We start from the raw sequence: 14,173 nt of genomic DNA, 5'->3' as shown, positions 1-14,173 counted from the left end.
AAAAGTGTTGTATAGTATCACCACTCTCCAGCGTCATCTTAAAGCACAAAAATTAAACTAAAACATAGAATACAATGGCAGAAAAGTAAAGGAATAAAGAGGAAGTGTGCTCCACTTCAGTCCTTCTTGTTAAGTGCTGGGCCATGGGTGTGGTAGCCAGGCACTGGGTCCCCTTCGCTATGTGCTGCTGCTGAAATAAAAGTCGCCTATTCTTCAGCTGCATCTCACCCCCACCCACATCCTCACCATTATCAGTCCTCGCTGGAGTATGCCAACGCAGACAACACCGATGTTTCTTGGTAATGCACTAGCCCAACCTCGATTCTGCTGCTGCCATGAGTCTGCTTCGGGCCCAGCTCACCAACACAGCCACTGCCAATGACACCAGCTCTTGTACTGGGCTCAAACTCGCCTCAGACGCTGCCGCGGGTCCCCCCTGGGCTCACCCTACACCGGCACCACCAAGCTTTCTTCAACAAGGGGTATGTAAAATAAAAGAGAAGAAAAAAAACCAGAAGAGACAGGAAAAAAAGAAAAGAAAGGTGGATGGAGCAGATGGTCCCTTGACTTCAGAAACCCTACTCCCCCATCATCTTACTGGGAGTGTGGCCAGCCCATTTCAGCCATTACCTCACACCAGGTACTTTGGTTGAATGATATTGGTGCCAGGGAAACCCTCAGAATTTCAAAGACAGCATCTGGACATGTGTAACGAGGCCACCCAGAAATGTATATTTCACGCAAATATTGGAGGGCTTTATCATTTTCCTTTCTGTTCAGTTTCTTGAAAGCATTGCTGCAGCCCTTTAAAACCAGCAACATTATTTTAAATGTCCTGCTCTATCATTAACATGTAAACTAGTTTCAAATCCCCAAAACATTGCCACCACAATGTGATATAATGATATTTCATTGAGACCGACAAAGGCAGTCGATACATTGATGGAGTTAAAATGTTGAATGTTATTGTAAAGATTTCAGACATTATGTAGAAATTGTAGGTCAGATTATTCCAACTAATCCAGACTAAGTGTCCAGCCATTGTCTGAAATCACAGGGCACGAACAAACTGTAGTCAATGGGATTTGGAAAGGAAGGAGTTAATCTTGTCTGGTTGGAATCATACATGGCCCAAAGGAGGATGGTGTGGTTGTTGTAGGTTACTTATTGCTGCAGGAGTACCCAAGGACAGTGAGTGCTTTTCAGAAACATCTTCAGCTGCTTTGTCAATGACCTTCTCATCATCACATGTCCTGAACTGGCAATGTTTACTGAGAATGTTATGTTGCTAAACTAAGTTCTTAATTACTGAAAAAACAAATTGAGAACGTTCACAACTGCTTGCAATTAGACATTAGATGCACTACAGAAATTCGCCAAAGATCCTGAAACAGCACCTTCCAAATCCACAACCAGTTCCATCTGGGACAATAGTGACAGATACATGGGAACCTGTACTACACCACACCACCTGCAAGTGCCCCTTCAAGTCATTCACCATCTGACTTGCAAAGACCTTGCTGTTCCTTCACTGTCACTGGGTCAAAATCCTGGAACTCCCCCCCCACTTACGACATTGTATGTGTATCTATAGCACATGGACTGCAACAGTTCAAGAAGGTAGCTCAGCCCCACCTTCTGAATGGCAACAAGGGACGCGTAATAAAGCTGGTCCAGCCAGTAACACCCATATCCCATCAGTAAGTAAAAAAAACAGATTTGATCAATCATCTTAGAGGTCACCTTTCCTACTCCCATGATGTGGAGGTGCCACTGGGATTGGAGTGGACAAAATCTGAAGTCACATGACATGAGGTTATAGTCCAATCAGTTTAAATTGAAATCACAAGCTTTTGGAGGCGAAGTGATGTCACCTGATGAAGGGGCAGCGCTCTGAAAGTCTGTGATTTTAAATAAACCTGTTGGACTATAACCTGGTGTCATGTGACTTCTGACTTTTTCCTCCTTCCAGGTATTTTCATTTGGATGAACATGGAGATTACACATGCTTTGTAAATGGGTTACAAGGCCAAGGATAACACACACATCCCGAATGTGGGCAACAAAGTCAAAGCATTGGGGCTCATTTTGAGGGTGTATAAAATTGAAATGTGAGCAAGTTACACCAAACTTAAATGGATATCTAATAACGCCAAAGTGGGAAACTTCAAAAAAAACAATTCATGTCTCCAAATGATTAAAAAAAAGTGAATATGATTAATGAATTGAGCAGAAAGAAGCTGAACACCTATTAGGAATGAGTGAATGAACAGCCTGGTGAAGAGGGGTGACCAGCGAGAGATCTTTCAGCTGAGGAAAGGGTTTGACAGGGAAGGGTGAACAAGATGTTTCTATTTACAGGCAAAGGTGGAAATGGCCTGGTGTAGTAGTGATGTCACTGAGTTTCTAATCCACGTTGACACTCTGTGGCTGTGGGTTCAAATCCTACCAGGGCCAATCATGGAATTTCAATAAGTGAAAATCTGGAATTTAAAGGTAATGTAGCCACTGTCAATTATCGTAAGAATCGATCTGGCTAACTAATGCCACTAACTGTCCTTACCTAGTCTGGCCTACATGTGACTCCAAACCCACAGCAATCTGCCTGGTTCTTAATAGCCCTAGCAAGCCATTCCCTTCAAGGGGCAATTAGGGTTGGGCAAGAAATGCTGCCTCAGCCGGTGATATGCATTCCCCATGAACAAATCTAAGGGGAAATTTACAAGAAACTTTCTTACCCAGAGACTGGTCAAAATGGAGAAGAGAGCTATAATCTGGAAGATAATTTCAAAATCAAGACTGGATCGGGAAAAGCTGCTCTCATTGGGAGATGGATCTACAACCAGCGGTTCAGATTTGAAATGATTTTCAAATGAAGCAAACATGACGTGAGCAATAACTTTTGCACATACCGAATGTTTGAGTTTGGAAACGTTGGGGACACCAGCTCAGTTGAGCTGTTTGAGAGGGAAATTGGATGGTCATTTAAATAGAAACAATCCGCAAAATGGCGGGGAAAAAGGCGGAAAATTAGCGCTCAATCACAATGCTCGGAGAGCCAGTATAGACGCGATGGGCGGAGTGACCTCCATCTATAATGCAATAATTCTGTGATTCATGAAAGGCAAGTCAGTTTCCTTCAAGACAGAGAATGATACAATGGCGGAGGGAGGGGGGTGTTGGGGGGATGTGGATGGTGTTAGACTGGGAGAATATTCGTGTGGAACATAATTGGAGCTGTGGGGCCGAATAGCCTGTTCCTCTGCTCTGTACTCGGCGGCACCTACAGTGAGTTCCATATTGGCATTTCATTCACCTGCACCTCCACCACCCCCACCCCCCACCACTCCACCGTCAATAATAAGCCCCTCCCCAGCCAGTGAGGAACGGGAGGGAGGGAGAATGTGAGGAAGCAGGGAGGCCGTGTTGTCCCAACATGTTCGGTTTGGAAGCTGCGTGGGATGCAGGATGCGCTTTATGGCCCCAGTGTGTACAGAACACCCACTGCCGGCCGCTGGGTGGAACAGCTGAGCAGCAAGGAGAAACCGCCAGGCAGGTTAGCTCACAGAACAGAATAGCCCACAAACTTGCTTCCAACTCCCAGCTCCCTCTGAGATTGCATTTAACGCCGTTAAACATAGAATCCTACTGCATAGCAGGAGGCCATTCGGCTCATCTTATATTAGCCTGCTTCATTTCCTTGCTTTTTCCCAAATAAAAAGGCGAATCAGCTCTCGACATCATTCATTCCAAAAATTCCCAAGAGGATCTGTTCAGTTCTGAGGAAGGGTCACTGGACGAAACATTAACTCTGACTTCTCTCCATAGGTGCTGAGCTTTTCCAGCAATTTCTGGTCTTATCTCTGATCTCATCGCCTCTTTTTTAAAGATAGAATGTTCCAGGTTTTAACCACACTCTTACGGTGTTGCAATATCTCATCCCGGTCACAGATTTTGTTTTGGAGAAATTGCTTTTCATCTCCGGGTTAGGGCGGGAGTTCTGGAGGTGGAAAATGATCCAAAGTCACTGTGAACATTTGACCTTCCAGGAGAAAGCGTACAGTCCCTGGCCTGGATGATGGAGTTCGGGTTCAGTGTTAGAATCACCAGCTGCACCAGAATCCTTCCCATGAAACTTTCAAACATTAACACCGATTAATTCAAACCTTGTCCCATCAGGACCATAGTCTATCCAACAGGGCAGAGGCAGTCAGCAAACCATGTTATTAATGATGATTACTATTAACTACAAACGGGAGCCAGAAATTCAGGTTTCTGGGTGCAAGTGATTTAATCAATAACTTCACTTGCCTGAATGTTTTTGCTCTACATACACTCGCAATAGATTACAATTTGCACTGGAAGAGCTAAGCATGGAGATTTAGATAAATGTGAGGTTCTGGGTTTTGGAAAAGCAAATCAGAGCAGGACTTATACACGTAATGGTAAGGTCCTGGGGCGTGTTGCCAAACAAAGAGACCTTGAAATACAGGTTCACAGTTCCTAAAAAGTAGAGTTACAGGTAGATAGGATAGTGAAAAAGGCATTTGGTACACTTGCCTTTATTAGTCAATGCAGCCTATAGTATATCTCCACTCAATAGTATAGGAGTTGGGATGTCATGTTGCAGCTGTACAGGACATCGGCACAGGCCCTTTTTGGAATATTGTCTTCAGTTCTGGTCTCCCTGCTATAGAAAGGATGTTGTTAATCGAGAGAGGGTTCAGAAAAGATTTGCAATGATATTGCCAGGGTTGGAGGGTTTGAACTAAAAGGAGAGGTTGAACTGGCTAGGGCTATTTTCCCTGCAGTGTCGGAGTCTGAGGGGTTACTGACCCTGGGGCGTGTTCAGAGGACACTCACCAGAATGGTCCCTGGAATGAAAAGCTTAACACACCAGGAACATTTGAGGACTCTGGGTCTATACTCCATGGAGTTTAAAACGATGAGGTAGTATCTAATTTAAATGTACAGAATACTGAATGACCTGGACAGAGTAGATGTTGGAAAGATGTTTCCTTTGATGGGAGATACAAGGACCTGAGGGCACAACCTTCGAGTAAAGGGAAGACCTTTTAGAGTGGAGATAAGGAGAACCCTCTTCACCCAGAGAGTGGGGAATCTATGGAATTAATTGCCACAGAAGGCTGTGGAGGCCAGGTCATTGAGTATATTTAAGATGGAGATAGATAAGTTCCTGAGTATCAAGGGGTTCAAGGGTTACAGGGAGAAAGTGGGAGAATGGGGTTGAGAAACTTATCCTCCATGATTGAATGGCAGAGCAGACTCAATGGGTTGAATGGCTTATTTTCTGCTCCTATGTCTTATGGTCTTATGAAGATTTATAAAATAATGAGAGCCATGGATAAGGTGAATAGAGAAGGTTTTTTTCCCCCAACGTGGAAGAGTGCAAAACTAGAGGGCACAGGTTTAAGGTGAGATTTAAAAGGGACCCAAGGGGCAAGTTCTTCACACAGAGGGTGGTACGGGTATGGAATGAACTGCCAGAGGCAGTGGTGGAAGCTGGTACAATTACAACATTTAAAAGCATCTGAATTGGTACATGAATAGGAAGAGTTTAGTGGGTATGAGTCAAATACTGGCAAATGAGACTAGATTAATTTAGGATACCTGGTCGGCAAGGACGGGTTGGACCGAAGGGTCTATTACCTTGCAATACAGCACTATGACTGTGTGCCTCTGTGTATTTGTAGAAACTAGGGAATTAGAGCAGCAGGAGGCCATTCAGCCCCAGGCTGTTCCAACATTTCACGCAATCTTGGCTGATCTGATTGTAACCTCAAATCTGGATCCAGCCCCCTCACTTGTATCATTATATGATCACTGTAGGATTCCTGATGAAGGGTTGATGCCCGAAATGTCGATTCTCCTGCTCCTCGGATGCTGCCTGACCTGCTGTGCTTTCCCAGCAACACACTCTCCACTCTGATCTCCAGCATCCACAGGTCTCACTTTCTCCTCATTCCATCTTTTGTTTAACAAGATCCTACCCCCCCCCCCCCCCCCCCCCCGAGGGAGGTCAATGAACTCCAGACCTTCACTCTGTTTCTCTCTCTACAGATGCTGCCAGACCTGCTGAGTTCCTCCAGCAATCTCTGTTTTTGTTGGAGAATCTATCTACCTCCTCTTTCAAAATACTGACAGACTCTGCCTCCCCGATACTGTTTGGGGAAGAGACTCACTAGACTTTGAGGGAGAAAGCAGCCTCCCGTCTTGTCTGTACAGGGCAATCCCATACAGGACGTCCTGGCTCTAGCCACATTACGATATGCAGTTACCACCTCCCTTGTACACGAGTGTCAAATTGATAGAGAGAATAACACAGTCACAGGAGCAAGGAATCAAAACGCTGTTCAAGGCAGCAATTTGCTCATTGAACTGTAACCACTGTCGGGTGTGAGGTTGCACAGTGAGTTTGTGGGTCTTTGTACATTCTGCAGCTAAACTCCGGAATCCCGGCTATTTGACAGGGAAAGGCCTCATCACAGTGGCACACGATTTAAACAGGTCCCCCCTTTAAAGAGAACCCGCCGACTCCAATACAAACTGAAGACATGACGCTTTTAACCTGTAAACACCCCCCCCCCACCCCCGCCCCCGAGGTCAAACTGTGGGGACCCTCTCACAGAGTTTTTGTTTTGGATTCTAAATGTTACTTTCTGCATCTGGGCTTTCTGTTTAATTTAAACACTCCGCGGCGTTTGTAAACCCTTTCCTCCGGCAGAGCGGAATCTCTTGCCCATTTTGCAACGTTTGAATTCTGCAGGGTCTGTGGTTGGACACCCCCTTGACAAAACCGCTCGGGGATTTGGGATGTTCTTCAAAATCCAAATTTCCGAAAGCGAGCCGCAGTCCTGAACATGATTGCGTAACCGCTTCACGCAAAGTGGGGAAGATCTAGGAACAAATTTCCACTTCGTCAATGTTAACTCCGCCAAGGTTTAAAACCTTCCCAAATCTATTACCCACAATGTAGAAGATACTTGGGGAGGGAGCGGGGGGGGGGGGGGGGGGGGGAGGCAGCTCGGTGACACAGTTATGTTTTAAGCTCTGTCGGTTGTTGCAATGCACTTGTCTAAGATGTTTGAGCAGAAGCTGTTGCCAGGGGAGTGTGGGCAGTCTCGGATGTTACTGGCGAGGATGAACTTCGCCTTTTCGTCCTCTGCTAAAGACGGTGCTTTTACTGTGGAGATGGGGCAGAGCGGCGAGAGAATGCAGACACGATATATCGATGTGGCATTTGTCAGAACTACCCCCCCACCCCCCCGTTACACCTTTCACTCGGAAACGGCTGTTTGCTTTGGCCGTGAATTCGCTGCTGCTCGTGTTTCGCAGACACAACCCCCACAGAAAAGGCACATATGGGCTGGGTGGGGGTGGGGGGTCGCCATATGGTCCCATTTACACCTGAAGAGCCCATATTTTTTGTGCAATTGTATGTGTGTGTGTTTGCAAAGACCTGCGCCTGCTTTGATGCGACAATAAAATGCAGCGGTGAATAACACAGGGCGGAAAGCTCGTCTCCAGGTAGGGAAAGGGGCAGCTGCTTCATCTGAAGAGTGTGTTTTTTTTTCAGATATTCGCTAAACATATGTCACCGCAAATCACTGCATCTTCCTCAGAGTCCCCATTGACTGGGGGGGTGGGGGGCTGGGAACAGGGGGAAGGGAGACTGAGAGTCTGGGACAGGTGGGCCTGGTACCGTGCGTAAAATACCAGGTCGGAGCACACACACTGGATCCTCCTTTACAAAGGCAGGCTGACTGCTCGCTTTAAACCTTTGATGAAAGATGTGACCAAGTGGCTGCTTTCCCACGTCAGACAAAATCTCAGCTACTTTCTATTCTTGCCCACCCCCAGCCGGAGCAGATTTCGCTCTGTTTTTACCTGAATGGGCGCCAGGATAACGCACCCATAAACTATCAAACATCGCTCGACTCTCTCGGGAGATGGTGGGCAAGGGGCTTCACCAACGTTAGCTCAAGTGGCTAGAGCTGTACACAGTCACATTGGTATTTTGTTCTATCCATTTCCCATTATTAAAGGGATGAAGGTTTAAATCACCATTTGGCGAGGGACCAATGATCACTTAATCCATTTGGTTGAATGAACAATATCCACCCCCAGCTCAAAAAAAACAAACGGCAGGAATAGAGATTTCCTAGCGATAAATAAAAGCTTTTAAATAATCCAACGGTAACTCAACATTAGAGGATTTGGAAGGCGCAATCCAAACAGGTGTGAGTGTAAACCCATTACTTTCGCCCCTGGTTTTATCACGGTTTCTCTGTAAGATTGTCCTTGCTCTGTGTGGTGTGAGTAAACAGACGCCAGCAGTTGCTGTGGGATTGAGAGAGTTATCAGACAGTGGGAGGCTGGAAGGTGATTTAACAATAAACTTGTGCTGAAGCAGAGCAGGTGATCGGTCCCCTCGGCCGGGTGATTAATGCATCCCCAATCCCGGCCGGCACTTTATCATCGCCTGGAATTATTTATTAAGGGAAATGCAGTTATTATTATTTTAGCAAACACTGGTACCAGGTGGAGCTTTCTTCGCTGTTTAGCTTTTGTTTGAAGGACGATTGAACAGGCCAATAGCAGCAGCGGAAACTCGCTTACCAGATTGTTTTGTCTTGTTGACGGTGTTTAAAACTGTCACGCTGCCCTTCATCAAATAAAGCAGCAAGGCGATGGGAGGGGGCTGGGGGGAGGAGGGAATTCACGTTTAGGTGAACAATGCAAAAGGAAACAAAAGTCTTCGCTTTAGAAAAACGGTGAGGGGCTGTCTCACACCGGCTGGTCCCGAACAGCAGCTACCTTGAAATGGTGCGCTCTCATTGACGCACAGGCTGCAGCGCCTAGTTGTGGTTCAGTCCTCATGCTTCAGCTCTCTCTTCCCCAGGGGGAGGGGATGGGGAGCTTTCTGTGCGGGGGGGGGGGGAGCGGGGAGGGACTGGGATTCGGACTCTGTGTTTCCCAAGACCCCGCTTGCAATGGGCCCCCTCCCCGGGGTTTTGAAATGTTGTTTGTCTCCCTCTCTCTCCTCTCTCTCTCTCCTCCTCTCTATCCCTCTCCTTCTCGCTCTCTCTTCCTTTCTCTTCTCCCCTTCTCTCTCTCCCTCTCCTCTGCTTCTCTCTCTCCCTGTGTCTCCCTCTTCCTCGCTCTCTGTCTCCCTCCCCCTTTCTCTCCCATCCCTGTCTCTCCCTGTCTCCCTCTCCCCCTCTTTTTCCCTCTCTCTTCTCCGTTCTGCTCTTTCTCTCCCTCTCTCTCTCCCTCCTTGTGTCTCCCTCTTTCCCCTCTCTCTCCCGTTCTCTCCCTCTTCCTCACCATCTCTCCCTCCCTCTATGTCCCTCTCCCTCTCTCTCTCCCCCTCTTCCTCTCTCCCTCTCCATTCAGAGGCACGGGGCCGCCTACACACGCTGTGACCGGCTCTCGGGACCCAGGCCGCCTCTCTCTCTCTCTCTCTCCCTCTGTTCCACAGGAATGAGGCAAACAGCCACAGCTCCCACTTTGAGAGTGATTCGTGTGTGGAATGAACTTCCCGAGGGAGTGGTGAATGTTTAAACGGCATTTAGATAAGGACATGAATGGGAAAGAGTTGGAGGGATATGGACCAGGAGCAGGCAGGTACTAGTTTAGTTTGGGGATTATGGACAGCATAGACTGGTTGGATTGAAGACACTGTCTCTGTGCTGTAAGACCCGATAACTCTGTGAAGAGCCGGTTAATGTGAACAGGCCACTCCCGGATCCCAAACGCTGGCTGTGTTCCCCCGACTCTCCGATCCACAGAGTAGGGGCACCCAACCTCCTGTTTCACCGGCCTGAGAGTACCTCCCCCCCCCCCCCAACACACAGTATCCCCACCGTCCCAAGCACCCACAGCGCCAGCCCCCAGCACCCCTACTCCCAGCACCCCCACCCCCAGTACCCCCACCCCGAGCACCCATCCCTCAGTACCCATCCCCCAGCATCCACACCCCCAGCACCCACCCCCAGCACTCACCCCCAGAACCCACCTCCCAGCACCCACATCCCATAGCATCCACATCCCCCATATCACCCACCCACCCCCACATCACCTCCCCCCCCCACCTCCCCCAGCCCGTCCGTGAACAACAGCAGCCTTGCCCCCCCCCGCCCGTTCCTGGGATTTGATTGAGTCCCAGCTGGAGAGGGACTGTGCTGGAATTTACAGGTTGGAGGGACTTTGACTTTTTGAAGGGGCTTTGGAAATCTCTGTTCGCCTTTTACATTTCCCACTTAAACAGGAGCGGAATTCTCGGCTGCGATTAAAAAAAGGTCACACAGGAACAGTTTCCCCAGCGCAGTGTTAGCGGAATGTCAGCGGAATGTCCGCGCAGTGTTAGCGCAATGTTAGTGCAGTGTTAGCGCAGTGTAAGCGGAATGTCAGCGCAGTGTTAGCGCAATATTAGTGCAGTGTTAGCGCAGTGTAAGCGGAATGTCAGCGCAGTGTTAGCGGAATATCAGCGCAGTGTTAGCGGAATATCAGCGCAGTGTTAGCGCAGTGTAAGCGGGATATGAGCGCACTGTAAGCGGAGTATCAGCGCAGTGTTAGCGCAGTGTAAGCGGGATATGAGCGCACTGTAAGCGGAGTATCAGCGCAGTGTTAGCGGAATATCAGCGCAGTGTTAGCGGAATATCAGCGCAGTGTTAGCGCACTGTAAGCGGAGTATCAGCGCAGTGTTAGCGGGGCAGTGGCTCACCGCCAGCTCCCCCCAACTCCCCCCTGCGCTCCGGGGGCCGTATCCCGGTTTGGGACGTGGGGGGGTGGGGCTCCTTCATTCCGCCACGTTCCCGGCGCACGCCACCGCCCCCTCCCCCCGCGGGAACGCGCAAGCTGCACACGCGCTCCGTGTTATTGAGGAAGAGCCGGTGTGCCGTGCCCCAGCCCCTCCCCCCTCCCCCCGGGGTGTTGGGGGGTGGGGGGGGGAGTCTGTCCCGGTATAAATACCCCCGCTCCCGGGCCGCTCTCACTCTCCGCTTCGCCAACAGCTTCCGCCCAGGCTCCAGGGGAGCAGCGCAGGTTGGTGACCGGCTCCGAGAGCCCTCTCCCCGGTACATCACCCCCCCCCCCCCCTCCCAGCTCCATCCCTCATCCCCTACCGCATCCCTCACCCTGGACCTTCCTCCTGCCCCCCCGCGTCTCCCTGTACCGTCCCCAATACAGCCCTGTACATACCCTTGTGCCCTCAGTCTGTATCCTCTGTCCAGCTCCCAGTGCTGCATCTCCCTGGCTCCCCGCCTTGTGTTGGATTCTTTGATATTTTACACTTTGGGATATGAAAACTTAATCAAATCCATAGATAATTCAAACTTTTTGTAAAATGTGCTTTACTGCCTCAAGCTGCCTTTAAACTCTGTAAATTTGTACAAAATGTTACTGATGTGAATGTGATGTGGATAGAGATTTGAGTTATTGAGCTTGTTCCTTACATAGTTGCACTACTAACATTTTCCCCTCTCTCTCATTTTTCTGTCTTCCTCCCTCCCTCCCTCTCTCTCTTCACTCCCTTTGTTTCTCTTTATCCCCTCACACTCTCTTTCTCTTTCTGTCCATTTCACTGTTTCTCACTTTCTCTCTGTCTCCCTGTTTCTGTCTCTTTCTCTCCCTCCATCTGTCTCTCTCTGTACTTCTGTACTCTCTTTTCCTTTGTCTTTCCTTTCGTTTCTCCCTCCTTCTGTCTGTCTCTTTCTACTTCTTCCTCTTCCTCCATCTGTCTTTCTGTTTCTCTCTCTCCATTTCACCCTTTCTTCACTGTTTTTCTCCCTCTCCCTGTTGTCTTTTTCTCTTTCTGTCTTTCCCTCCCTCTCTCTGTTTCTCCCTCTCCCTGCTGTCTTTTTCTCTTTCTGTCTTTCCCTCACTCTCTCTGTTTCTCCCTCTCCTTGCTGTTTTTCTCTCTTTTCTGTCTTTCCCTCACTGTTTCACTGACTCTGTTTTGCTCCCTCCTCCTGTCTTTCTATTTCTCTCTACTTTTTTACTTTCTGTATCTGCATGTCTCTGTTTTACCCTCTCCCTTTCTCTCTCTTTCTGTATTTCCCTCTCCCTCTCTGTTTCTTCCCCTCTGTTTTGCCCTCTTCTCCCTTGTCTTTCTGTTCCTCTCTCTCTTTATTTGTTCCTTGTGCCCTCGATCTCTCACAGGATGTCTCCCAAGACTCGCTGTTCCCTTGTGTTATTCAGCAGTGATGCAGAGCAGTATTACACGCTGTCTGATGATGAGAGCAGTTCCTTCCATTCTCCAGGGGCCATTGTGAGTCCAGAGCAGTTGAGCAGCCGGTTTGGTTCTGGGGATGAGGTGGGGGATTCAGTCTCCCACAGAGGTGCCCTGGGCACCACCACAGTCCGAAGAAAAAAACCCAAGAGCCGGGCCAGGGTTAAAAGTGAAGCAGCAGCCAGCAAGCAGAGGAGAAGCAGACGGATAAAGGCAAATGATCGTGAGAGGAACCGTATGCACAACCTGAACGATGCCCTGGATGCTCTGCGGGCAGTGCTGCCCAGTTTCCCAGACGATGCCAAGTTGACCAAGATTGAGACGCTGCGCTTTGCCCACAATTACATCTGGGCACTGACAGAAACGCTACGGCTGGCAGAACAGGGGCGTGGGCAATGTGCCAGTGGGATAGCTGCATCAGAGCTGGGCAGCCCCCAGAGCCTCTACTCATCCTCATCCCCTGACTGCGATTCCCCACAATCCCCCCAGAGAGGGCTTATGTGCCGCCTGCTGGAGTCCAGTGCCTCCTTCAGTGACTTCATCTGATTGCAGCCCCAGTGGACTCTTCCTGTGCTGTCACTGCCTGGAGAAATGTATGTCCTCTAAACCTCCAAGCCAACTCTCCGTCCCCTCCCCAACAGGGCTGCCTCCTCTGATGATGCTATCTCTCTAGTTTTTTTGTTCAAAAACATTATCTGGGGAGGTCGTGGTAATGTCATTAAGCCCAAAGCCACCCCTGCATGTTCTGGGGGAATGTTCTGGGGATGAGGGTTCAATTCCCACTTTGGCAGGTGGTGAAACTTGAGTTCAATAAACGTCTGGAATTGAAATGTAGTCTAATGGTGACCTTGAAACCACAGTCAAAAAATATTTTTAAAACCCATCTGGTTCATTAATGTCCTTCAGAGAAGAAAATCTGCAGTCCTTATCCAGTGTGACCTGTGTGTGACTCCAGGCCCACTGCAATGTGGCTGACTGTTAACTGTCCTCTGGGCAATTAGGGATGGGCAATAAAGACTGGGCCAGCCAGTGTCATCCACGTCTGATGACTGATAAATGAAGATTGTTCTTGGGACCATATCTGACACGGCACTGTCTTTCAGCTGCACCAACCTCGGTCAGTAATGTGGATCTGTTTCTCAAAGGGACTTTCCTCCAGGATAAAAGGATTGTGACATTTTGGGACTGACCTGGGCACCAATGTTTGATTCTCTGGCTCATAGAAATCTAACCAGACATCTTTTGCATTTTCTACAAACGCTAGCAAATTGTGCTTCTATCTCTGAATTTTCCACTAATTTTTTAAAATTATAAATTTATTGATTGAATCTGCATTTTTTTATATTTATTGATAAATTCTGACCAGATATATATTCTGTACATAAGAGATTATTCTGTTGAGTGATTGGACAATGACAGACTGCTTTTTTAACATTTTAATAAAAATATTGTCTTGGTGAGGAGGTGTTTGCAGTTGTTCACTGGTTCCAGAGAGCGCTCCTTCAGCAGCTAAAATGTTGCAAGCTCTCACAGACAGAGATCCATGACAGTGGACCTCTTCAGTTCAGCAAGAGCTTTCTAAAGGCTTGGTTCTTCAGTGGAACTAGCCCCAAAATGAGAATCAGCTGCTACATACCGGAAGGTATTGGTTCAGCACTGGGAGAGGGAGTCGGGCAGCGGGAGAGGGAGTCAGGCAGCGGGAGAGGGAGTCAGGCAATGGGAGAGGGAGTCAGGCTATGGGTAAAGAGTCAGGCAGAATTCCAACTTGGAGCATTGAGAATTGTGGGAACTTGGTGCTGAAAGAGCACAGCTGTGCTCTTCCAGCACCATTAATCCAGAATCTGGTTTCCAGCATCTGCAGTCATCGTTTTTACCTAATTGTGGGAACTTCACTTACCTTAAGTGTGAAAGTGACTGAGG

The 14,173-nt window shown here is 48.4% G+C and overlaps 1 protein-coding gene across 1 annotated transcript; it reads left to right on the top strand.

Annotated features, from left to right (window-relative positions):
- Positions 1-10,971: 10,971 nt before the first annotated feature.
- Positions 10,972-13,666, top strand: LOC140484525 (neurogenin-3-like). Its single transcript, XM_072582904.1, has 2 exons — positions 10,972-11,067; positions 12,184-13,666. Exon 2 carries the CDS (start codon positions 12,185-12,187, stop codon positions 12,797-12,799), a length of 615 nt encoding a protein of 204 aa, XP_072439005.1. The 5' UTR covers positions 10,972-11,067; position 12,184; the 3' UTR covers positions 12,800-13,666.
- The last annotated feature ends 507 nt before the right edge of the window (positions 13,667-14,173 follow it).

The sequence above is a fragment of the Chiloscyllium punctatum genome, chromosome 13 (assembly GCF_047496795.1).
Source record: "Chiloscyllium punctatum isolate Juve2018m chromosome 13, sChiPun1.3, whole genome shotgun sequence".
Lineage (NCBI taxonomy): Eukaryota > Metazoa > Chordata > Chondrichthyes > Orectolobiformes > Hemiscylliidae > Chiloscyllium > Chiloscyllium punctatum.
The sequence above is the reverse complement of the archived record's forward strand: the minus strand, read 5'-3'. Positions and strand labels throughout refer to the sequence as shown.

Coding starts and splice junctions, on each gene's coding strand:
- LOC140484525 (XM_072582904.1), top strand. CDS start 12,185: ATGTCTCCCAAGACTCGCTGTTCCCTTGTGTTATTCAGCAGTGATGCA.